Source organism: Pleurodeles waltl, chromosome 1_1 (assembly GCF_031143425.1).
Source record: "Pleurodeles waltl isolate 20211129_DDA chromosome 1_1, aPleWal1.hap1.20221129, whole genome shotgun sequence".
Taxonomy (NCBI): Eukaryota; Metazoa; Chordata; class Amphibia; order Caudata; family Salamandridae; genus Pleurodeles; species Pleurodeles waltl.
This window is the reverse complement of record NC_090436.1, coordinates 267,613,263-267,640,613: the sequence shown is the minus strand read 5'-3', so window position 1 is coordinate 267,640,613 and position 27,351 is coordinate 267,613,263. Positions and strand designations below refer to the sequence as shown.

At 42.3% G+C, this 27,351-nt stretch overlaps 1 protein-coding gene across 1 annotated transcript in view; it reads left to right on the top strand.

Annotated features, from left to right (window-relative positions):
- Positions 1–18,575, top strand: part of EMB (embigin) — a 180,766-nt gene extending 162,191 nt beyond the window's left edge. The window contains exons 8-10 of the mRNA XM_069221598.1: positions 5,774–5,810; positions 5,909–5,988; positions 12,679–18,575. Of these exons, the coding sequence (XP_069077699.1) occupies positions 5,774–5,810; positions 5,909–5,966 (95 nt within the window). The 3' untranslated portion in view covers positions 5,967–5,988; positions 12,679–18,575. The remainder of the gene's footprint in view (positions 1–5,773; positions 5,811–5,908; positions 5,989–12,678) is intronic.
- The last annotated feature ends 8,776 nt before the right edge of the window (positions 18,576–27,351 follow it).

Below are 27,351 nucleotides of genomic sequence, written 5' to 3'. Positions count from 1 at the left end.
CGCTGTGGAGTACTTGGACGCGTGTGATGGAGCATTGTCCTGCATGAAAATCATGTTTTTCTTGAAGGATGCAGACTTCTTCCTGTACCACTGCTTGAAGAAGGTGTCTTCCAGGAACTGGCAGTAGGACTGGGAGTTGAGCTTGACTCCATCCTCAACCCGAAAAGGCCCCACAAGCTCATCTTTGATGATACCAGCCCAAACCAGTACTCCACCTCCACCTTGCTGGCGTCTGAGTCGGACTGGAGCTCTCTGCCCTTTACCAATCCAGCCACGGGCCCATCCATCTGGCCCATCAAGACTCACTCTCATTTCATCAGTCCATAAAACCTTAGAAAAATCAGTCTTGAGATATTTCTTGGCCCAGTCTTGACGTTTCAGCTTGTGTGTCTTGTTCAGTGGTGGTCGTCTTTCAGCCTTTCTTACCTTGGCCATGTCTCTGAGTATTGCACACCTTGTGCTTTTGGGCACTCCAGTGATGTTGCAGCTCTGAAATATGGCCAAATTGGTGGCAAGTGGCATCGTGGCAGCTGCACGCTTGACTTTTCTCAGTTCATGGGCAGTTATTTTGCGCCTTGGTTTTTCCACACGCTTCTTGCGACCCTGTTGACTATTTTGAATGAAACGCTTGATTGTTCGATGATCACGCTTCAGAAGCTTTGCAATTTTAAGAGTGCTGCATCCCTCTGCAAGATATCTCACTATTTTTGACTTTTCTGAGCCTGTCAAGTCCTTCTTTTGACCCATTTTGCCAAAGGAAAGGAAGTTGCCTAATAATTATGCACACCTGATATAGGGTGTTGATGTCATTAGACCACACCCCTTCTCATTACAGAGATGCACATCACCTAATATGCTTAATTGGTAGTAGACTTTCGAGCCTATACAGCTTGGAGTAAGACAACATGCATAAAGAGGATGATGTGGTCAAAATACTCATTTGCCTAATAATTCTGCACTCCCTGTATATAAAAAGAGTACACAACACATATTGGTGTGCTGTCACAGTGAAGTAAAACCCAAAAGCTGTTTTACTATGTAGGGTTTGCTAGATTTTTCCTGGCCTAGATGGAATGAAAATCATTATTTCTTATATCTGTTGGGATGAATGCTAGGAAAATGCCTGAAATGTCTTTTCTTAATGAAATCTGCTTTTTTTCCTACCTTTGTATAAATGTGCTTTATTTATGCTGCCCAAACCAGATTTGGCTTAAAACCCTTTCTTCCACTCATCACACATACATACCTAGAATATCCACTGTTAGCTGGGAGATTAACAACTCTGGCTTAGATTAGTTGCCTACTTCTGAACCTAGGAAGAGCAAATGGATATTCACTGCTAACCACTTAGCTGTGATTAGCTATCTCGGAGTGGGCAGGAATGGTTGGCATAACAAAAGGCAACTTTAGCACTACCTCCTTTGACTTACAAATTCCAGGTAAGGCTTCACCTATTAATTCCCAGGATCATCCTTGATAGCCTGGGTCCTGTCACAGTAGAAGAAAGAACCAGAGAAGAGCTCATTTAAATAGAGGTGTGGCTAAGGAGCCTGCCTAGTAGCTACTGGTTTCTGCCATCTTGAGAAAGCTGCTGGCGGCTAATTATATAATAAGGCAAAGAGCAAGCACTGCAAAAGGAGGTGGAAGCTGATAGAAAATAGGAAGGTCTGGGTGGCAGAATTCCAATCACTAGATAGTGCACACAATAAATATGGACTCCTTAAAACATACCGGAGAGCACTCATCTGAAGAAGGTCCTGCTTTAAGAAGACTAATGACTTGCTGGAAGAAGAGGACTCGCTAAAGGACTTCTGAATCCAGCTGGCACCTAGGGACTGGAACCATTCTCTAAGAGTCAAGTGATTGTTCTCCTGTTTGCCTGCTTTAGGGATATCAAAAACAGAAGGAATCATGTTTGCAAGATGTCCTAACTAACTACAGAGCACCACACCCTTTAGAAAACCTGCTGGATAAAGACCTGGCACCTGGAAGCCTACCCTGAGAAGCTAGTGGACTACATAACTGAATAGGGTGGGGGGGGTGCAACTCTTGGAAAAAGTTGGATATAGTCACATTTTCCACCTCAAGAAGACCTGTACAAGGTCTGAATGTTGCCAGAACGGTCACACCCAAGACGGGCAAGATAACCAGAATTGTCTTTCTCTGAGCTGTTTGCTGTGCTAAAAAAAATGTCAGTGGTCACAGCTTCCAGCCATGTAACACTGGAGTAGTTTCACCTCCAAAAAGGTAAGTACACATCATTATTGATTTATATGATAAAGAATATAGAAGCTTTGCACCTGAATGCTGACATGAGGGTGGAAGAGAAAACAAAGTGACCATGACCCTCTCCATCTTGTCCTTGATATAACTAAGGCCTCTGCCCAAATATGACCGCAGCCTCAGTCATTAGAACACTATAAACTGCCTCTGAATGTAAACAGGAAAAAAACGTATTCAGAGCTTGCCCCATGGGAAAATATTAGATTACTCTTTAAATCCCAGTGAATGCCCTCTGTGAGGCCCTGTTCAAGAAGGAGATCCTGGTCACTCTGATTGAATCCTTTGAGCGGCTGCTCGTAGTCATCAATGAAGTGCTGAGGACCCCTAAAGGCATACATGGAACAACAAAACATGCTCCTTCTTATCATGAATTTTATGATGTGAAATGTTACAAGCTGAAGAAAGTCCTCATGGAGGCGCTGAGAAACAAGAATAATACTAAGGGGGTGAATTTAAACTGCAGGAAACAAGAAGATCTTAAAAACACTTCATCAGATACAATAAAAGAAACCATAACATCCAGGTATGGAAGGCTTTCTAGGTAGCAATCAGCCATAAAAATGTAAAAAAGTGCTGGGAAATTAAACGCTGGGGATGTGAAGAGGCACGAGCACTTCACCTAGTTGTACCAAAAATCTATTGAATTAAATGACATGAAGACGGATCAGTTGGAAGAGCCAAACGAGCAAGTATTTAGCAGAACCTGTACTACACAGTTGGAACATGCAGGAGATGTCTTTAACCAGCTGGAAATATCTGAAGCCACTCAGTCATTAATCTGGCAAAGCATCAGACCAGATAAAATTCCAGTTAATGTGTTTAAAAACAACCAGGAACTGTGGATCAGACCCTTAACATCATTATTCAACGCTGTAATTACTTTTGTCTTGGTTCCAGAATCATGCAAGTCCTCCATAAGAGTGGCAATTCACAAGAAAAGGAGGAGAGATGACCCCTCCAAAAATCAGCCAATTTCTCTATTAGACAGTGTTGGGGAAATCTTTGGAAGGTTGTTCCTGTTGCAACTAGAAACATGGATGAAAGAGAACCATATTCTATCCAATCTTCAGGCTGGGTTTCAAAAGGCCAAAGTACAATAGACCAGGTCCTCATGCAATATATGATCTGCATGAACTATGTAGCCTTGCAAAACTCCTCTCCTTTCTTGGTTTTCACAGACCTAAAAACAGCATTCATTTCTGTAAACTGCTCAGCCCTTTGGAGAATTATAGAGGAAGGAGCTTTCCAGAGTAACTATCTGAGCCTTCTAAAGGACCTGCATTGTGGCAATAACTGCAGAGTAAAATTTGGTGCAAAAGGAGAATGCAGAGAGAAGTTTGAAATAAACATTGGCATTAGGCAGAGCTAAGTTCTTGCTTCAGTTATTTAACGTTTACCATCAGTGGAATTGGGCAGTCTCTCAGCAATCTTGGTCTTCACGTTTCAAAGCTGGAAAAAGAGCATATTCTGATCTTGCTGTTCGCAGCTGATGCAGTAATATTATTGTGCACTGAAGAGTCAATACAAATAGACTTTTGGTAAAAATTTAGTTATACTGTACGGAACTGAAGCGGACAACTGCAGTATATGATCAGTAATCCTAAATTAGAGCTGCAGTTGATGTTTAGGAGTTACAGAAAACCAACTGAGTGCTTCAAAACATATGGCTACTTAGGCATATGAATGGATGATTGTCCACATTGTAAATCTCATTTGGTAAAGTCAAAAACAACTCTGACACAACATTCTGGCCCATTAATACATTTTGCAAACACATGTGGCAAGAGACTAATAACCAGCATTGACTGCTTGTAAGATAAAAGCATGGGTGGCCTGCTTTTACAGTGCTGAAATATGGGGCTTTATGAAAGTTCAGGTTCTACAAATGCTGGAAAAGGCTTTCTGTGACGTATATTAAATCTAGGTCCTCATACCCCAATGATGACACTAAGAGCAGAGCTGGAGTTGACCACACTGGGAGATCTCCTAGCATACTGTCCTTTAAGATACTCGGTACAAGTGTGGTCTAATCCAGCCATTGCCACCTATAGAGAGGTCCTGCAGGGCTTGCGACAATGCAAAAATCACAATAGCTTACCTTGGTATACGCATGTGACGCACATTCTCATTTACATTGGTTGCATAGAGCAAAGAAATAACACATAACAGCTGAATAAGGCAACCTTCGAAATGGTAAAAAAAATAAACGAAGTACGAAGCCAGGAAAAGTAATCTTCTTCCAACCACCCAAAAGTAAAACATGAACCCTGACTTGCTATTTCCTCCTGAGAAAAGGGCTTTGCATTTCATGTTTAGATTAGGAATTGTACAGGTGCAGGCCTTCACCAAAGCATGCGATTAAGCTCTTGGAGGTAAATCTGAAATGTGTCACTGCACACTAGGTGGCCCATAAACAGTCATGCATTTTATGCTGCTGTGAGAAATCCCATTGAAAATCCGAAGATACTACCTATGTCCACTATTTTTAACATTTAATGTGAGTGCTGAAGAGCAGCACTTTTATTATGGTTAGAACAGGTCATATGGAAATTTACCAGGCAGTGACTTTTTACAAATATGCTGCTTGGAAGGTCACAAGATCTGCTATCAGCAGAGAAGAAGGAAGTGGGCAAAAAGCTTTTACCACTCTCAGGCCAAGGAGGTACTGTTTGTCGCTTGATAAATATGTCCCAAGTAAAATGGAGCTCTGTTTGTTTGTATCCTACATCAAAGGAACAAGCGGCCTTATGGATGACCTGGAAAATCTTACAGACCTAAACAGGGAATTGACAGTTTATTACTGCAGATTTGTAACTTGGCGCCTGTTATTTACCAAATGCACGTATCGGTGTTGATTTCCTATTGGCCCATACCCCAGTTAATTTTAATCCGGGCTGTCACTGAAATTGTAATCATTCAGACAAATTGCTGTCTTTGACAGGTAAATTCTGCGCAGCAGGTTTGTGCCCAGTTTTATTTCTATCCTGTAGCTGTTAACATGGAGCCAAAATGGTGCATTGCCTTTTTTTCCAATGGGTATATTTGCCCTAAGAAGTTAACTAGTAGATCTCTATTAGGTAACTTTATATAGGCACGAGTTTGTTGGCTGGTACATTTCGTGAGTTCTATTGACTGCTCTAACCCAATGGAAATTTGTCTTATAGTGCTTTGTTGGACATTTGTTTCACATTTGCATTATATTTACAACTTAGCAACTAGACTAGATCAAACTAAATCAAATTGTTGATGCACATAGAATAGCATTTTATAATCTGTGTCCAGGTTGTTTTAAGCCAAAGGGAATTGCGCTCGATTTTTTTATATGTAAGCGTCCATGTTTTAATTGTTATGGCATAAATTGATTTTATATTGTTTTGTGTTCTTTCTTTTAAGATGTTAGTACTGGTTCAACTTAACACGTTACATATGGCCTGTGTGATATGTTTACATATGCACCATATTCATTTTATCCTGCATTGTTTTATCACAGGAGAGGACGAAAAAGAAGCCGAACAAAGTGTACATCTGTATGTATGCATTTTTCTTTAATATCTTTTTTCTCCTAATATGTCACAGCAAATGTACTTCAATTCATTTTTTAAATATATTTTTGTTTGACTTACAGTAAATCTGAAGATACAAATGGTGTAGAAAGTGATACCACCAGGCAGAGAAAGGTTTAATTATGTAGTATGCTAACAAATGGTAAGATGTGTGAAACATTACTTCTTTGTTATCGTCGTTTGTTAACATATTCCAGTGACTTTTCTTTGGGTCCTCTGAATCCTTTATACCACATCCAAGAGAAAAACATGCCAACAGTACATAGCAATATGTCTTGACAGACATCATTAACACATTTATTTCCAACTTTTAAAACACATTTCTCTTATTTCTGTTCTAAGTCTAGATGTATGAGTTCTACTTTAAAAACCCATTCCATTGGTACAGTCAATTGATTGGCTTTCTAGAATAGAAAATGCATTGCAAATGCCCTCATCGCAGCCTAATACACTGGTTGTTAGATCTGTAAGCCTCAGGGTAGCCTTCACCCAAACATTTTGCTTTCACTATCCTTTTTTTCTGAATTTGTTTTTCTGGCTTTAGGCCTCTGTGCACTTTACTACTGTTAACCAATGCTAACATGCTTGTGCTTACTCAGTCAAACATGTTAAATTTGCCTACACCTAATTGGCATATGTACTTTGTAGGAAGTTGGCTCTGTATGTGCTATTTCAAAGTAAGGAATAGCATGCACAGAGTCCAAGGGTTCCCCTTAGAGGTAAGATAGTGGCAAAAAGAGATAATACTAATGCTCTATTTTGTGGTAGTGTGGTCGAGCAGTAGGCTTATCCAAGGAGTAGTGTTAAGCATTTGTTGTACATACACATAGACAATAAATGAGGTACACACACTCAGAGACAAATCCAGCCAATAGGTTTTTATATAGAAAAATATCTTTTCTTAGTTTATTTTAAGAACCACAGGTTCAAATTCTACATGTAATATCTCATTCGAAAGGTATTGCAGGTAAGTACTTTAGGAACTTCAAATCATCAAAATTGCATGTATACTTTTCAAGTTATTCACAAATAGCTGTTTTAAAAGTGGACACTTAGTGCAATTTTCACAGTTCCTAGGGGAGGTAAGTATTTGTTAGGTTAACCAGGTAAGTAAGACACTTACAGGGCTTAGTTCTTGGTCCAAGGTAGCCCACCGTTGGGGGTTCAGAGCAACCCCAAAGTCACCACACCAGCAGCTCAGGGCCGGTCAGGTGCAGAGTTCAAAGTGGTGCCCAAAACGCATAGGCTAGAATGGAGAGAAGGGGGTGCCCCGGTTCCGGTCTGCTTGCAGGTAAGTACCCGCGTCTTCGGAGGGCAGACCAGGGGGGTTTTGTAGGGCACCGGGGGGGACACAAGTCCACACAGAAATTTCACCCTCAGCGGCGCGGGGGCGGCCGGGTGCAGTGTAGAAACAAGCGTCGGGTTCGCAATGTTAGTCTATGAGAGATCTCGGGATCTCTTCAGCGCTGCAGGCAGGCAAGGGGGGGGTTCCTCGGGGAAACCTCCACTTGGGCAAGGGAGAGGGACTCCTGGGGGTCACTTCTCCAGTGAAAGTCCGGTCCTTCAGGTCCTGGGGGCTGCGGGTGCAGGGTCTCTCCCAGGCGTCGGGACTTTAGGTTCAAAGAGTCGCGGTCAGGGGAAGCCTCGGGATTCCCTCTGCAGGCGGCGCTGTGGGGGCTCAGGGGGGACAGGTTTTGGTACTCACAGTATCAGAGTAGTCCTGGGGTCCCTCCTGAGGTGTTGGATCGCCACCAGCCGAGTCGGGGTCGCCGGGTGCAGTGTTGCAAGTCTCACGCTTCTTGCGGGGAGCTTGCAGGGTTCTTTAAAGCTGCTGGAAACAAAGTTGCAGCTTTTCTTGGAGCAGGTCCGCTGTCCTCGGGAGTTTCTTGTCTTTTCGAAGCAGGGGCAGTCCTCAGAGGATGTCGAGGTCGCTGGTCCCTTTGGAAGGCGTCGCTGGAGCAGGATCTTTGGAAGGCAGGAGACAGGCCGGTGAGTTTCTGGAGCCAAGGCAGTTGTCGTCTTCTGGTCTTCCGCTGCAGGGGTTTTCAGCTGGGCAGTCCTTCTTCTTGTAGTTGCAGGAATCTGATTTTCTAGGGTTCAGGGTAGCCCTTAAATACTAAATTTAAGGGCGTGTTTAGGTCTGGGGGGTTAGTAGCCAATGGCTACTAGCCCTGAGGGTGGGTACACCCTCTTTGTGCCTCCTCCCAAGGGGAGGGGGTCACAATCCTAACCCTATTGGGGGAATCCTCCATCTGCAAGATGGAGGATTTCTAAAAGTCAGAGTCACCTCAGCTCAGGACACCTTAGGGGCTGTCCTGACTGGCCAGTGACTCCTCCTTGTTTTTCTCATTATCTTCTCCGGCCTTGCCGCCAAAAGTGGGGCCTGGCCGGAGGGGGCGGGCAACTCCACTAGCTGGAGTGTCCTGCTGGGTTGGCACAAAGGAGGTGAGCCTTTGAGGCTCACCGCCAGGTGTGACAATTCCTGCCTGGGGGAGGTGTTAGCATCTCCACCCAGTGCAGGCTTTGTTACTGGCCTCAGAGTGACAAAGGCACTCTCCCCATGGGGCCAGCAACATGTCTCGGTTTGTGGCAGGCTGCTAAAACTAGTCAGCCTACACAGATAGTCGGTTAAGTTTCAGGGGGCACCTCTAAGGTGCCCTCTGGGGTGTATTTTACAATAAAATGTACACTGGCATCAGTGTGCATTTATTGTGCTGAGAAGTTTGATACCAAGCTTCCCAGTTTTCAGTGTAGCCATTATGGTGCTGTGGAGTTCGTGTTGGACAAACTCCCAGACCATATACTCTTATGGCTACCCTGCACTTACAATGTCTAAGGTTTTGTTTAGACACTGTAGGGGTACCATGCTCATGCACTGGTACCCTCACCTATGGTATAGTGCACCCTGCCTCAGGGCTGTAAGGCCTGCTAGAGGGGTGTCTTACCTATACTGCATAGGCAGTGAGAGGCTGGCATGGCACCCTGAGGGGAGTGCCATGTCGACTTACTCGTTTTGTCCTCACTAGCACACACAAGCTGGCAAGCAGTGTGTCTGTGCTGAGTGAGAGGTCTCCAGGGTGGCATAAGACATGCTGCAGCCCTTAGAGACCTTCCTTGGCATCAGGGCCCTTGGTACTAGAAGCACCAGTTACAAGGGACTTATCTGGATGCCAGGGTCTGCCAATTGTGGATACAAAAGTACAGGTTAGGGAAAGAACACTGGTGCTGGGGCCTGGTTAGCAGGCCTCAGCACACTTTCAATTGTAAACATAGCATCAGCAAAGGCAAAAAGTCAGGGGGCAACCATGCCAAGGAGGCATTTCCTTACATACTTTACTTATAAATCCCTAGTAAAGTAGTGTCTTATCCCTAGGACCTATACATTAAGTGCTACTAGTGGGCCTGCAACACCTATTGGGCCACCTACCTAATTGGGTCCTTAGAACGTATATTCCAGGACTGCCATTGCAGCCTGAATGCAGTTTTAAAATGCCAATTCGACTTTTCAAAATGACTTTGGCCAAGCCTCAGAATAATCTTTTATTATATATGTCGCCCCTAAGAAAACCGTAGCTAACCCATAGAGCAAGGTGCATTGTAATTAAAATGTTGGATATGTGTTTTTAAGTTTGTCAAACCCTAGTAGTAAAAACTCCTCAATTAGTTTTTCACTACTGTGAGGCCTACATCTCATAGGATAATGTTGGGATGCCTTATTACATTTAATAAGTGCTAACCTTTGATTAGGCGCAGTTAGGAAGTTCATGTTTGGTGTCTAAATTTTTTTAATTTACAATCCTCTTTAATGGTAAAGTCAGATTTTAAAGAAACAATTTTGAAAATGCAGCTTTTAGAAAGTTTGCATCTTCCTGCCCTTGCTATCTTGTGCCCTCTGTCATGTCATCTAGGAAAGGAACTTGCTGAGTGTAGTTGGCAGTTGGACTTTTGTTTATTCCTCCCAGGCAGCTATACATTAGAGGGATTAAGTGTGCCTAAATGGGATATCACTGGCAGGGTGGGGGAAGAGCTAGGCATATCCTCTGTTGCAAATCACTAGGCTTTTTCCTGCATTGTGCCAATAGTCAATTTGGATCCAGTCCAGGAGAGGCTGCAAATTCCCAGCACTTCAAAGTAAAATCTCTAGAAATGTCTCTTGCTTCAAAGAACGTACTAGGTATAAAAATAGGACCCTCAGAGCCACTCTTCAGTTCGCCTTCTGGACCTGCCGAAGGACTCTGAGGACTGCCTGCTGCTGTGGCCTGATGTATACTTCAGAATACTGCTTTGCTGCACAACAATTTAATCAACAGTAATTACAGATGTTTGCAAGGTTCAAACTTATGTTTTTAATGGGATAATTTATTATTGAGAGATAAAGTAAATCTTGGCTCCTTATGTATATCCTGTTGATACTGTTTTAGCAGTAATAGCTTTCCAGAAGAAATGATACGCTTTCTAATAAAGATTGGAAATAACCTTAGTTAGTTAACTTTGAGAAATTGTACATCCTTAGTCATCTCTTTTGGGCCAATTCTATGAGCATAAGCTAGGTCGAAGATGTTTTCTTTGGTCATGGACTTCACACTGTGTCTACTGCATACAACTAATTGCTTTGGGAGTTGGAGGTTTGGAAATAGGTCATGTATTTCAGCTATGCTCAGCAACCAAAGGCTTGGTATAGGTGCTAGCAGTAGGTTTTGGCCGATGGCACTCTCTGGGCCAAATGTCTACTGTAAATTCTATAGACTGTGCTCACCAGATCCAAGGGGCATGAGGACTGAGGGAAAGATGTGGATGAAGGCCACATTTTTTCAGTGCCTTGCAGTACCAATTAAGTCTGGGGTGTCAGGGAAATTAGCATTGAGTTGCCAAAAGCATGTTTTGCAAACACAAGCCTCTGGGCATAAGTTATGGCTTTGGCAAAAGCACATATAGGCCTTCATTACGAGTCTGGTAGGCCTAGGACCACCAGACTCATGGTGGCGGTCGGACTGCTGCCAATGCGGGGGTCCGGCCTCCACATTCTGACCATGGCAAATGCTCCATGATCGGACCGTCGGCACCAACACTTTTTCACCCGCCGATGGCCTAGCGGTGCAGGTGGTTTCAATGTCCTGGGGATTACAAGTCCCCTTTCCACTGGCTTTTACATGGCGATTGCACCAGCATGTAAAATCTGATGGAGAAGGGGCACCGGGGTCCCCAGGGCCAGCCCCATCGCTCTTTTCATTGTCTGCTAGACAGTGAAAAGCATGACTGGTGCTGCTGCTCCCGATGCACTGCAACATTGCCGCTGGCTCTGTTAGGAGCCGGCGTCAATGTTGTGGGTTGTTTCCTTCTGGGCCAGTGGGCAGAAACTCTGTTTCCATCCGCCGACCCAGCAGGAAACTCATAATAGCCCTCACGGCCAGGTCACCACACTGGCAGTTTTCTGACTGCACAGCTTCGGCGAGCAGGCTTTTCCATCTGCTAAAGTCATAATGAGGGCCATAACGTCCTCTTTGCTTTGGCAGAAACTACAGCAAAGTGGCATCTGAGCTCTGATGCTTTTAAATTGGTATGTAAATGAGTTGATAAGATTTTCAACTTTACCTTAAGTTTTTCACAGCTCCTGATGATAGTTTTGAATTAAATTGCTCAAGGATTCCTAGGATTATGTTCCTCTGTTGCCTCTTATCATGATGGCTTTGCTCATATAATGCCACTTAGACAGTATTATCATGAGTGAAAACCGTCTTCTGGCCTGGATGGCTCTGTCTGAATAAAGAACTAAGCACTTATCAAGGCTAGCACCTAATAGTTCACATATTTCAGGACAATTTTCCATTGTCTACTTTGGGGAAAATCACATTCTGTGGTCCATTCCCTTAGGCAGTCATGATTTTATTCCACTTTGAATCATCCAGTTTGATTGTAAGCACCTGCTGCTAGGACCCTTAAATATGTTTCCCATTTGACAATAATTGCCATGTACCTATAGGGAGACGTTATGAGTCCCCCAGGTGAAGTAGGTCTGGTATCTTGCCTAGTTCTGCTGCTGGTCCTGTCATATCTGCATACAAAGGGCTATTTGTTCTACCTATTTTTATTAGTGCACTGATCTGTTTGCATGGCTCCAGGCTTCGGCTTCAGTTGCAAAAAAGGTGAAATGGTATGTTTGAGTTCATTCTTAAAAATAGATGAACATGATCTAGCACCAGACGCTCACTATCTTTGTCAAGACTGAGTCATGGATGAATACATTTTCTTAAGTGCTGTGCTGTATGTCAAAGTAGACTTAGTTAGTGGGTTTAGATATGGGTCTAGGTCTACTTGGTATGTTGTCATTGAGTATGAATCTATTCACAGTGCTGTCTGTTCATGATAGGGTTTTTTTTTTGTTGGGAACACATATGTAGCCAATGTATGGATTAGGCTACTTATGAGTGAAAGCAGATGCTGGGTTTGTTTAATCTGTATTAGAGCATTGGAATGTTGGCAGCTTCATTGAAAACAATGGAGTGCTCCGGGCTTTTACTGGCCGGTAAAAGCCCGCAGCGCCAACATTCCAATCTTCTTTTTTCACAGCAGAATCTGTGATAAAAACCTCACGGAGCCTGGGGGGATTTTAATCCCCTCTGGTTCCGTGAAGCCTTTGTTTTATTTAGGCGAACATTTTGCCCTCTAATGGCAGAATGTTCTAATAGCCGGTAGAGCCCGCTACGGCGTGTTCTAAGGCTATTAAAGGCCCTCTCCCTTGTTAAAGGCCCTCGCCTTCGGTGTATTTGTGGCTCCCAAATGTTTTGCATAAACTTTCAGAACATCATTTATAAACTGTATTTTTTCTCCACAGTATCTTCATGAACAAACAACAGCAAATGAGATCTTGGAAGCACTGGATAGAATGTATACTCCTCAGTTAAATCTGAAGCAATAGAAGAACATGTAGCTGCTACAGAACCTGCTTTCTGTTTTAGGAACCATTGACAATTGCTTTTGGTTATAGAATATATCTGTTATACCTCAAGATATTTCTACTGTAATAGAGCATTTATTTCTGAAAATGTAATACCTGTCTGTCCAAACTCAACATTCTTGACATGTTCATAACAAAATTGTAGCTTCTCACATCAATTATGTCCAAGGCCATGTAGTCATGTGTAGATAATATTTTCATCTGCATGCATGAGACACCCGTCTCTATCTACATGATGTGCATTCCAATGCAGATGTTAGATGCTTATGTTTTCAAGTCATCAATGAAGAAGTTGAGCAACTTACTCCATGGACAAGGTGTTCTGTTGTCCATGTGTAATTGACTCCTGTTTTATAATGTATAAATATTTCCTGAGCTTAATGTGTAAGGTAAGAGTGATTTTATCATCTCATACGAATGCAAATGATTAACAAAAGGAAAGGATAGATTACTAACATAGACTACTGTAAGACCTTCACTAGAAATTTGCCCATCACCAAATACAAAATGGGAAAGGTCTCCTCACTCCTGCACATGCTGAGAGCATTATTACATCTTGGGTAAGGGACACACCTTTTAGAAAAACAACATATAGCAATCATCAAATGTTTTCTTAAATTGACCTTGTGTAAAGTTCCTTACTTGAACAAGATTGAACCAGAAATACATTACTACCAGAACAAAAAGGAGGAACCTTGTTCTTCTTTTTTGAATTCTCCTACATGCTGTGGAATGAGTTCCTTTGTGTGGTTACACAATATCCCAATATTATATACTCCTAGGACACTCACATCCTTAAGGCAGTATTTTTATGTGTAAGTTATGCAAGTGCAGCTAAAACATATGCAAATTGCACTCTTCAATTTTTATGAGTAGAGTTTATTTTGCCAGTGCATAAATGATGCATCCAAAGTGTGAGTAAACATTTCTGTCAGCATTTTCTCATTTTGTTAATTTAACACCCATAGTGCAGCTATTCTAGTCAACCTGTACCATTCCATGAGGACAATTCACAAACACGTTTATGAGTACAGAAATTAGAACTCTTTTACATACACCTGTATGTCATTTTGAGCTAGCTGAATGTCTAACTCCCTAATACTAAAAGTACAAAGAATCTTTATGAACATTCCCAGAAAATACCATTTTATTCTCATTCTAGATGTTTAGGGTCCAATTCATAAAGGCATAGAGGGGTGCGCAAGACTATTGCAGGAGTACCCGAAAATACCTTATTGAATAGGATGCATTATATTTAGAAAATGTAGTTTTACAACTCAGGTGCCTAGAATATGTTGACTTTTTCCTAAAAGTAAAAGGTATGACATTATTTTAAAACTGAGGGGAAAAATGGAGCACATTGACAGTCTACCATATTTGCAACTTTCTGAAAAGGTAAGAAAGGCTATTCCGTGAAAGACGAAAACCATTCACATTCACAGTTGTGCTCTTAGATATGCTCAGTGGTAATGAGCCTTAATCTGCCTTCTAATTTTTTAACAATTGAGACATTTCTAGTAATAATTATCGTGACAGCAGCAATACTGAGTTTTACTTTCTCTAGTTTTTAGGACTTGTCACTAAGACCAATAAAGTAACCCATATTAAATGCTAGACCAAAAACATACATAGTTAAAGTGTGAATGTATTCCCTGTGTATATAATTAAAAAAGTCAGCACTCTTAGAGCTACAAACTTGCTGCACAACTCAAGAGGCAACTAATCCTTGCAAATTTTAGGTCGCTATTCCAGAGTTTGCAGGACCTGATCTCAATTGGCCATGAGGGCAAAACAGACCATATCTGGTGTTTGATTTTGTAGACTTATCATTCATATCAGACTGTGAGTGTGATCACACTGCTTTAATAATACATTGGCTGTGGGCTGCAAGGGATTAGATCTTCAGGCTCAAAAAAAAGCTCTTAGAAGCAGAGATCCCAACGGGGGCTGAAGTCTGTCATTATGCGGTCATCTTTCAGGGGGACAAGAGTACTTCCACACAGACAGCTTCTGTCCAAGCGGCATTGTACTTCAATACAAACCGATCTAAAGCTTGAAGTCTCATGGGCCACTTCTGATTTTAGACTGGATTTACATATGCAGTGAACCTGCTTGTCTAGCATATTGTAATCATTCTTTTCTTAGGTGTAAGAGCAGGTCAGATGGAATTCATGCAAATGAACATGTGAAATGTGGTGTACACACTTAAATGGGCACTTTTGTATACTTACAAACAACTTGTAGGTTGGTCTCCACCCTGGAAACATATGTAACTTCACCTTTACTGGGTGGGAAAGGAGAATACCTATCTTTCTTGGGGGTGTAGATCAATTGGTTTCTCCAATAGAGGAGATGCTTTCAGCAAATATTTCCAAAATACAGATCTTACCACATGCTTATAGTAATAGACAGTGCACTGAAGCATGACTTGTACATTAGGGGCATGGGTTCTTGTGATTTATTTATATTGCTATGCTCAATTTTATTGCATTTTATGGATCACGGAAATACATCAGTCTAAACAAATAGAAGAAAGTGACAGTGCATAGATCTACAAGTTCATATAAGCTGAAATCTTATTCCACAAAAACATTTCATCATACGGGAAAACTCATGCTAGTCATTCAAATGTGTTAGAACTGCCCAGTTGTTATCACATTTTCTTATACGTGCATTAGCGCATATGAGAAAAGACCGAAGATATTTCTGTATTTTTACTCGCACTTGAAGAAAATTGTTCATTATGACAAAAATCATAAATTACTTATAGAAATCTGGTTTCAGATTTCTTGAATGAATCAGCAATGATGCCCCTCAATAAAAAATTGTAAGGTGCATACATCCAGCTTTGTACGATGTCATTGCCTGTTAAATGTTTTGGAGAACACATTTTATGGCATTGTTTGCAATAGCTGATCAAAGCTTATGTGAGCCAGAGCACCTTTTGTCCATTTGAATAAACCACTTAAATATTTAGGTTCAAGAGGCGCTGTAGGATTTATCTAAAGTCAAACTGTGGATGACATCAATTGTTATCAACAAGGGAACTAAATAATCTGATGCCAGAGCCATTTGGTATTAGCTGTGGTTCCACCCTGCCTTGGTCTATCTATTTCTTACCTTAACTCATGTTCCATGTATTATTCCTTTGATTTGACAGGTGGGCTTATATTTTGTCCCTCCTCACTCCAGGTGGAAACTATCAGCACAGTGCTTGATCTAGAGTTTTTCCCTCCAACTTATTTGTTGTTAGCATTTCTTCATTTTATAATTCCTTGCCCGGTTTTATCATGTTCTATTTCCAATTTTGTATGTTTATTGGTCATATTATTTTATTATTGGCAGTTCTTTTCATTAAACAAGTCACAATAACAGAATAATGAGGCATGGGAACAGACTGATTTATTTTCACAACAATAATTATTCTGAGGTAATCATTCTGCATTAAAGAAGACACAGGATTATGATGCCACATCTTAATCTGTAATTTTCAATATAGTTGTAAAGCTAAGTTAAAGACAAACTATGATTTTATAACCAATCTTACAGGTATCAAAACGCGCACAAAAGCATTTTGATATTCCCTGTATTCCTAGAATGTAATAATTTTCTTGACATTTTAATTTTGTTTTCTAACTTTGTCTTCATTTTTTCTTTATTAAATTTTTCAAAACTACACAAATAATGACATCATATAAATACTAAGTTCAGATGATACATAGAGGTATAAGCAAAATAGTAACAAAGAAGAATCAAAAGACAGAAAAAAGTTCAAGTACCATAGTTACATAGGTGATCACTCAGCACATCAAAGTATAAACGTATATGATAGAAACAGAGACTAATGTAAACATTACAATTTTTAAAATAAGTGTAAACTCATCAACAATAAGTATATATTTGAAGTCAGGAATATCTATTGATATTACTTTGTCCTGAAGTTGTCACAAAAACAGTGGCTTGCAGTTAGATTTTCTGAACAATTAAACATTTTTCTTACATTGTGATATAGGTTTACATGCAATATTATTGTGTATGTAATTTTTTTTTTTTTTTACTGTTTAATTTTTCCAATTGCAGGTTTTTTTTGTCTTGCTTTTCATTGTAACATATGTTAATAAGAAAGTTACTTTTACATTGTGGACAGTGTTATCTGTGTAAAAGTAGCTTATCAGAGTTACAGTTTTAGAAGAATGTAACATATCTACATAAAAATATTTTAAAAAGTCCATCATTGGTGTAGACTGAAATACATACACCAGTCTCCTGCTATATTAGAAATATCCTCAATATGTTTCTGAATGATGAAGAGGATGGTAAGGAAGACTGCAGTGGTTCTAAAAAGAAAAATCCACACACAAGACCTAAGTTCTCAGATTTGGAAATATAAAAGTTGCAAATATTAGGCCACTTCATGAGTGTCCATGAAAGGAAAAGAAAAGGGAGGGTAGATGTCTGGGCTCCAAAGGATGGTCTACGACTCCTCGTAACCATATATCAGCGAGCTTGCTGAAAAAATCAATATGATTTGACAAATTTCAGAAACATGTGCAAGGTCATGTCTCCCCAGTGGCAAATTGTACAAGATGGTCACACATTATTTGCAAACATAAAGTTGGATTGTAGGGATAGTGACATTCATTTAATAGTGGGAAATATTCATGGAAGTTAAAAGGTCAACTATCTGTAATACATTGTCAGTAACACCTGATGGTAAAAAATAATTTTGAAAGTTGTGGTGAAAACGTTTTCAGATGATTATTGAGGGTTTAAAGGTATTATTCTCTCATCACACTTTCACCCAAAATATTCTGCTTTGTGAGTATCATTTTAAAGTAGGCACTTGAGGTTAATACCTACCACATTTTCAAGGCAGCCACACAATACCACAGGTACGGAGTCTGTGGTGTTTCTTAAAGTATGGTCTGGGCCCTTCCTTCCTAGACCTTTATTTGCCACACTTTTAATAAATAAATGTAAGTAAATCTGCTAGACAATAGAATGTGGCTAAACACAGATTCCGAATCGACCAGGCAAACAGCATTTAACATGACCTATGTATAATCAGACAAACAAAGGTTCAAACAAATAAACTACTTTAATTTTCTTGAATTAGTATTTCTCTATGGCTTTATAAATACTGTATACAGATTTGTCATCTCTGGCATCAACCTAACTATTTAAGGCAGTTATCACAGACCTATCCCGTCTGATTTACTTCGGACAATGCTAGCTTTTTAGTTAATCACCTTTTTATGTTTAATTATTTTTTAACTATTGTTATGCACTCTGAGCACTGTGCCTTTTGACAGCTTTGTGCCTCTTCTGTTAAACATCAATGAAAGTATATATGTGAACAACAGGGTATTTTAATTTGCACAGCCTGTGCACATGGACACAATACCTCAAAATAAATCAATTTATTTTTGTGCATAGACATTTTAAACCCTTGTTAGCTTTACTTGAAAATTAGCTTATTCACAGTTATGTTTTTCAGAATAGCTGTTTTTATGAACACTGTTAACAATGATGTTTTTTCATCTCTCTGTTCACAATCGAGATAAACGTTTTCTTTCTTGACTAGCAACTTCTTTGTCTAACTTATGTATTTTAAGGTTCACTGCTGACCTTAAAACGTCAACTCTGTATGTTGTCATACGCATACAAGGAATGTGCTGTAATAATCTCTTTGTTGTATTGTGTTCCTTTCTTTTTGGTTTCAAGTGGCACATGATGTTGCACTTCCAGTTGAAATACATTCTGCTACATAAGAAGACTGACTTGCATTATTTCTTGAATGAATGTGAAGCAAATATGTTTCATGCAAAATACACTATCAAGGTTTTCTGATGGATGTTTGAGAAAGAAAATAGCTCATGGTAGCAGAAGCCCTAAAGACACATATACCTATTATTCTGTACTTATATGTTGAAATAATGCTCTTAGGTACAAACACAAAAGGGCAGCTAGGATAAACTTGCCAGAGAGGACAGTCATGGGAGAATCCAAAGATTTGGGATCTTTGGTATGTGCATTTTGTGCTTCACATTTTGGGAGTCGATGAGAATAAGGGTTTTTGTAAGAGTGAGCTCTCTGTAACCCCTGTTAAGGCCTTGTTTTTTCTTGGGGCAGTTGTAGGAAAATGTCTCTTTTGTTGTGGACCTCCATTTTTGTGGCCTAATGCTGCTTTTTGAATCTGTACACTGGGATTCTGCTAATCAGTCTCCATTTCTGGTTCTCTGATCCCTAAAACATGTAGAAATTGGATATACTCACAATTGCTAGATTTAACTTAACTATTAGTCCCTAGTATATGTTACAAAGTGTGTCCAGGGCCTATAAGTTAGATATCACTAGTAAACTGCAGCACATGTTGTGAGATCTCTATAGTTAGTGTACACATAGCTTCAGACCTACCATTTTAGCCTAATAGTGGCAGTTTAAAAAACTGCAATTTGAACTGTCAAACCCTTTTGACACAATAAACCTTCCTTTAAAATATTGATAGTCACCGCAAAGTAGGCCATGCTATTCATAATGCAGGATGTATGGTATTTAAAATTAGTACATATAAGAATTTGATGTTGCAAGTGTCCTTACACTGAAAAAGCCCCAACGCTATTTTTACTGTAGCATAGCTGGCTGTTCCATAGGAAAACACTTGGATGCAATATTCTATTTAATATTGCTATCTCTGGGTAGGAAAGAGCTAGGTATTCCATTCATAGACTCTTACATGTTTTAAAATACAAATTCACTAGTGAAGTATTTTTTTTTTAAAAATAAATATTAAGGAAAATTATTCCCTTCCTAAAGCCTCTGTAGGCATATTTGCATTACGCTCCAGAGCAGGAGACAAAGGGCTGGGTGTGGAGAGATTACTCTTTTCTAGTGGCAGGAAGGATGGGCCATATGGGCAGTACCCAGGAACTTACTTAACTTAAAAGAAACTTCCCCTTTCACAGGAAAATGTTAACTGATATGGGGACAGGCCTTTCATTTTTTCCCACAGTCAGGCAGGCTCCAATCACTGTGGGAAGGAAACATCCCCCAGAACTGGTTAGAAGTGACCACAGAGTGGTGATTACTCATTTCCCTGTGAAGTGGGCTCGCATGACCTGCACAAGAGGGAAAGTGTTTCGCCATCTTGGTTTTAGGCAGAGAGGGGATTGAGAGATTGTAGTAGGACAAACAGGAACCGCTTCAAAAGCAGGGACGGGTTACACCTGGGAACCTTTCCCCTACTGGTTAGGGAGGGGTCAGCAGTTACCCCTAACCACAAGCTAGTGCCAGCCATAAATATGGCACCACTGAGCACCCTCTTCAGAACACTCTAGACTTGTGGAAAAACCGGCAAAGGATTACACCTGCTGTTTGAGACCTGTAAGGAGACCTGAAGGGCTGAATATGCTCCCACTTGTATCCAGAACAAAGAAGTGAAATCTAAGGGTCAGTTGGATGATCTGTTAAACTAATAGGACTTAACATGCTGCATAAAGCCCTTTTCATGAAGAGCCCAGCTGACCAGTTCCAACTGGACCTTAATGGTGGCTTCTGCTGAATGAGTCTAGACTCACAAGTGTTGTTCCTAATGTCATTAGACCATTGGCTGTGCAAAAATGTACTCCTAACATCCTAGAGATGCTTTGGCTCCAAAGACCTCTGAAGGACCAGGACAAATCTGCAGAGTCGATCCAATCAAGGTGCTTTGATGCTGGGCTGAACATTCAGGTTACCCAACCTAGGATCTCTTCCATAGCAGCAAATCCATTTTATTTGGAACTTTTTTGAGATGTTGTAGGAAGTTGGCTCTGTATGTGCTATTTCAAAGTAAGGAATAGCATGCACAGAGTCCAAGGGTTCCCCTTAGAGGTAAGATAGTGGCAAAAAGAGATAATACTAATGCTCTATTTTGTGGTAGTGTGGTCGAGCAGTAGGCTTATCAAAGGAGTAGTGTTAAGCATTTGTTGTACATACACACAGGCAATAAATGAGGAACACACACTCAGAGACAAATCCAGGCCAATAGGTTTTGTTATAGAAAAATATATTTTCTTAGTTTATTTTAAGAACCACAGGTTCAAATTCTACATGTAATATCTCATTTGAAAGGTATTGCAGGTAAGTACTTTAGGAACTTTGAATAATCACAATAGCATATATACTTTTCACATAAAACACAAATAGCTGTTTTAAAAGTGGACACAGTGCAATTTTCACAGTTCCTGGGGGAGGTAAGTTATTGTTAGTTTTAACAGGTAAGTAAATCACTTACAAGTCTCAGGTTTGGGTCCAAGGTAGCCCACCGTTGGGGGTTCAGAGCAACCCCAAAGTTACCACACCAGCAGCTCAGGGCCGGTCAGGTGCAGAGGTCAAAGAGGTGCCCAAAATGCATAGGCTTCAATGGAGAGAAGGGGGTGCCCCGGTTCCGGTCTGCCAGCAGGTAAGTACCCGCGTCTTCGGAGGGCAGACCAGGGGGGTTTTGTAGGGCACCGGGGGGGACACAAGTCAGCACAAAAAGTACACCCTCAGCAGCGCGTGGGCGGCCGGGTGCAGTGTGTAAACAAGCGTTGGGTTCTCTGTAGGTTTCAATGGGAGACCAAGGGGTCTCTTCAGCGGTGCAGGCAGGCAAGGGGTGGGGCTCCTCTGGGTAGCCACCCCCTGGGCAAGGGAGAGGGCCTCCTGGGGGTCACTCCTGCACAGAAGTTCCGTTCCTTCAGGTGCTGGGGGCTGCGGGTGCAGGGTCTTTTCCAGCCGTCGGGACTTTAGGTTCAGGCAGTCCCGGTCAGGGGGAGCCTCGGGATTCCCTCTGCAGGTGTCGCTGTGGGGGCTCAGGGGGGACAACTTTGGTTACTCACGGTCTCGGACTCGCCGGAGGGTCCTCCCTGAGGTGTCGGTTCTCCACCAGTCGAGTCGGGGTCGCCGGGTGCAGTGTTGCAAGTCTCACGCTTCTTGCGGGGAGTTGCAGGGGTCTTTAAATCTGCTCCTTTGAAACAAAGTTGCGGTCTTTTGGAGCAGGGCCGCTGTCCTCAGGAGTTTCTTGTCTTTCTTGAAGCAGGGCAGTCCTCTGAGGATTCAGAGGTCGCTGGTCCTTTGGAAAGCGTCGCTGGAGCAGGTTTCTTTGGAAGGCAGGAGACAGGCCGGTAGGACTGGGGCCAAAGCAGTTGGTGTCTTCCGTTCTTCCTCTGCAGGGGTTTTTCAGCTCAGCAGTCTTCTTCTTGTAGTTTCAGGAATCTAAATTCTTAGGTTCAGGGGAGCCCTTAAATACTAAATTTAAGGGCGTGTTTAGGTCTGGGGGGGTTAGTAGCCAATGGCTACTAGCCCTGAGGGTGGGTACACCCTCTTTGTGCCTCCTCCCAAGGGGAGGGGGTCACATCCCTAATCCTATTTGGGGAATCCTCCATCTGCAAGATGGAGGATTTCTAAAAGTTAGTCACTTGAGCTCAGGACACCTTAGGGGCTGTCCTGACTGGCCAGTGGCTCCTCCTTGTTATTCTCATTATCTCCTCGGGCCTTGCCGCCAAAAGTGGGTGCCGTGGCCGGAGGGGGCGGGCAACTCCACTAGCTGGAGTGTCCTGCGGTGCTGGAACAAAGGGTTGAGCCTTTGAGGCTCACCGCCAGGTGTTACAGCTCCTGCCTGGGGGAGGTGTTAGCATCTCCACCCAGTGCAGGCTTTGTTACTGGCCTCAGAGTGACAAAGGCACTCTCCCCATGGGCCAGCAACATGTCTCGGTTGTGGCAGGCTGCTGGAACCAGTCAGCCTACCCAGATAGTCGGTTAAGGTTTCAGGGGGCACCTCTAAGGTGCCCTCTGGGGTGTATTTCACAATAAAATGTACACTGGCATCAGTGTGCATTTATTGTGCTGAGAAGTTTGATACCAAACTTCCCAGTTTTCAGTGTAGCCATTATGGTGCTGTGGAGTCCGTGTTTGACAGACTCCCAGACCATATACTCTTATGGCTACCCTGCACTTACAATGTCTAAGGTTTGGCTTAGACACTGTAGGGGCACAGTGCTCATGCACTGGTGCCCTCACCTATGGTATAGTGCACCCTGCCTTAGGGCTGTAAGGCCTACTAGAGGGGTGAGTTATCTATACTGCATAGGCAGTGTGAGGTTGGCATGGCACCCTGAGGGGAGTGCCATGTCGACTTACTCGTTTTGTTCTCACCAGCACACAAAAGCTGGCAAGCAGTGTGTCTGTGCTGAGTGAGGGGTCCCCAGGGTGGCATAAGATATGCTGCAGCCCTTAGAGACCTTCCCTCGCATCAGGGCCCTTGGTACCAGGGGTACCAGTTACAAGGGACTTACCTGGATGCCAGGGTGTGCCAATTGTGGAATCAAAAGTACAGGTTAGGGAAAGAACACTGGTGCTGGGGCCTGGTTAGCAGGCCTCCACACACTTTCAATTCAAAACATAGCATCAGCAAAGGCAAAAAGTCAGGGGGTAACCATGCCAAGGAGGCATTTCCTTACAGATGTTACCTGACCTCATGGAGTCTTCTATGGCTACAGCTGGCAGCCTTGCCTAGGTGGAGGAATCCAACCTCCAGTGACTGTTTGAATGCAGAAAACCTGACCATGCGAAAGCTTCAAAAGTATCCAGCTGGCGAGAGGACTTCCATTGGAGTGAATTTCACATTTTCCCACTCTAAGCATTTTCTGACTAAACCAATGGCTTTGTTGGGATGTCGTCCGATACCTATCCAACATTGCGGAGCTCTTCTTGGATACAGCGTTCTCCTTACTCCATTGAAGGCCTTTGACTTCCAGAGAAAAGACTAAGGTCCAAGGTAAAACCTCCAACTAGGTTTAAACTAGTTGATGTCACCATTGTGATAGACTTCCAAATGCACTTACGTCTAAGTCTAGGGTGACCATTAGACCTCAGGTGGCAAATTCATATCTCCGGTTCCCATTATTGGATTTTTGTCATTTTTTTTTCATGAAATTCTCTATTTTTAGGTGTTGGTATTTCTAAATGCTCATACTCATTTATTTAAGGTAAGTCAGTATCCTTTCTGCCATAGCTACCAGGGTTTGAGCTCAAGTTTAAATTACTGAAACTTTACTGGACCTAACAAGATAGTGATATCATTATTTGTGGTGGACTCCCAGCCATCTCCTCTAATTATCCACTTTCTCACAACAGTTAGGAGTATTTCTCTGCTGCAGTAGAGAGATCAACAAACTTTGCCTACCTGATCATCATAACGCAGGTATACCAAAAGCGATCTTTATTTCATAGTGCCATCTTAGTCTTTAGTGTAAAGCAATTAAGAGTTTATTTTGACCACAAAAAGATTACATTTGATTCATTCTATTTAAAATGCGTTTCTGGACATTTGGTACAGTTTTGGTTCGTTTACTCCCCCTTTTTCTCCCTGCGCATGCCAAGCCATGTACTGGTAATTTTTCCTATCAAAAGGGATCCATTTGGTAAACATGTGTATTGGCTTCAAATTGGGTCGAGCATTAAGCAGTTCAGTCTGCCAGTCCTAGGGCATATGTTGGGAGTCTGGTTAGGGACCCAACTAATTCTCTCACAGACAGTTTGAAATTGTGATCCCTTTAGGTTCCATTTAAGAGTGGTTTTGTGTTGCAGAGGACTAATCGACAAACTGGGCGTTCCCAATCCTGGGAAAGTATATACAGCAAAAATGTGCTTTATTACGTAGTGCCTTCTAGGGCTTGTGTTTAAAACAATTTGCAGCTTATTTCAAATCAAAAAAGCCTCCGTCAAGTAATGCTGCTATTAGAGCTAGGTAACTCAATCACCAGGGATGTCTTCCATCCCCCACCCTGCTCCCCCCCCCCCCCCGCTTCCCCTACCACCTGCTACAGGCAGCTCGAAATTGAAACCCCTGCAGAACCCATTTTGGAGTGTCATGCTGCAAAGGAATGACCTACTATCTTTGCCTGCCCAATCCTGAGAAAGCAACTGCACTAGAAATAAGCTTTATTTCATAGTTTACTTTTACCAAATATGTCAACTTCCACTATTTCTCACTGTCCCTTACAAGCCATGGAATGCTTCCTAGCAGCAGAGCTCGACTTGGCAAACATGTATTTTGGGTTCAGACTGGGCACCGTTTAAAGCTGCCCATCACCTATGGTTGCCATTGGCACTAGTCACCTGATGCGAAAGGCTTTCTCGCATATTTCAGCCAACACATCCAGGCGATGAGTGGCAGGTTAAGGGCACTACCTGTTAGGACCTAGGGCCACAAACTGACTTTAGCTCCAGACCTCCAGGTAAGCAGCTACCCACCACTATACACTGCAGGGCGAAGATTGCTAGTACTGGGTGTTAGGAGAGTATCGCCCTTGGGTACAGCCGATCTACTAGAATCTAAGTGGTTATCACGCCTGGCTACAGCTTGTCAACTGGGATCTATCATTCTGGGTACAGACCACCAATATTGCTGTCCCATGTACAACTCTACTCCAGTTCCACAGGAAGAAGAAAGTCCCCTCCAGGACATCTATTGCCCCTTCACACTCCTTCAAAAATCCATCACAAGAATAAACACTCTACTACCCGCAAGATGGAGGGCAGTAACGTGAAAATAAAAATGGATGTGTCCTTGTGTAATGTAATTGGTGCTCATGTAAAGCCCTTCAATACATTCAGGTCAAGTTCACGATATATAAAACTGCAAAACAGTAGTCTGGTCTAAATCTTATGTAATCTGTGTCACCATATGATACAGTATACCAGTTCACTGTCTGACCACTTATCTTACATGAGGCTGAAAAATCATTTATGAACCTTCCTGTGGAACATTGTTGGCAACTGGAGGGCACAGACAGATTTTATACGACAGGTCTGCAAAGAGATCTGCCACACATTGCTGGTGATCGCAAGACTCTGACATAGTCCACCTTCCAGGACCCAAATGGTCACAGTCACTGAGGGCCTCATTATGAGTTAGGCGGGCGGCAAAATTCATTGGGTTGGCAGACCGCCAGTTCGGTCTTCCGTCAGCCGGCCCTATTATGAGTTTCCTGCTGGGCTAGCGAGTGGAAACAAAGTTTCCGCCTGCTGGCCCTGCAGGAAACTACCCACAGCATTGACGTTGGCTCCTAATTGAGCCGGTCGGCAATGTTGCGGTGTGTCGGGAGTGACAGCACCTGTCGCACTTTTTACTGCCTGTAATTGAGGCAGTGAAAAGCGTGGCGGGACTGCCTATGGAGACCCCTGCACTGCCAATGCCAACCGCATGGGCAGTGCAGGGACACCCATGGGCCCTCCGGCACCCCGTCTCTCCCAGCATTTGATGGCAGTGGAACCGCTGTGCAATAGCTGGTGGACACAGAAGTTGTAATCCCCAGGGCAGCGCTGCTTGCAGCACTGCCCTGGCGGAATAAGACCGGTGGCACCGCCAGGCTGTTTGCCGGTGAATAAGTAGTGGTGCCGGCAGTCGGACTGTGGCGCTTTCGCCATGATCCTAATGTGGCTGTTGGACTGCTCCATTGGCGGCGGTCCGACCACCACCATGAGTCTGGCGGTCCTAGGACTGTCCAGATTTGTAATGAGGGCCTGAATTTGTGTTATGACAAAAGGATGTTTAAAACACAGTGCGGCCTTATAAATCTCCTTAAGTCACACGTGATGTCTTACAATGGCAATATTATAAAGGAGAACTATAAAACAGTCTATCTCTGATTCTCACTCAGTCCTTCTATATTTCTGCTACTTCCTCAAGACCCATAAGATCACAGAGTGGAGGACCTCTTGCCAGCCGCAACCAGCATTGGACATGGGATTGTGAACATAAAGAACAAGTATTGCTAAAGGTAATAGTTCTTGCCTTTGAAAGGCATTAGCCAATATTTTCACCATGTAAGCGCCTCTTGCCAATTCTGAAAAACATCAGCAACAAAAACGAGAATTAGGAGAGAAGCAGTACTGGTTTTTGTTCATTACTGAAGGAAATCATGCCTTGTGTATATCTTTGTTAGCATGCATTATCAGGTTACAGAAAGACGTATAAGCTTTACCAGTGCTTGCCCAAGTCGGTGTGAAACCGGGGGAAACTCCAGTGCCATTGTTTATGTCAGAATGAAATTTGGCGATGTGATGAGATGGTTGTCATGAAGTAACTACAATAAAAGTAATTATAAAATACAATACGAAAATTAAAATTGAAAAATAAATGCCTAAAAACAAACTATTGTCTCTTCAAAATCTTTTAAGACCCCAGTTCAGATTTTGCTTTGTGACCTGGGATCTTTGGTACCGTTCTGCAAAGACAGACCACCTCGAGACAAGAATGTCAAGAGAGACGAACAGGAATATAGCAGGAAATTTAAAATAAAAGCAGCAGGAATACAGTAAGGGCTCATTAAAAAGAAAACACGTAATCATTTCAAGCAAAAAAACGGAGTAATTTTCCATAATGGGTGGCTATAGGCATGGGCAATGTGGGCAGCTGCCCAGTGACCCAGTCTTAACACTCTGGGATCCTGCACCAGGGCACCATAAATTGCATCTCATTTTCTCTCTCCCTCCGCTTTGAGGCCACCTTCTCTGCTCTCCCTTGAG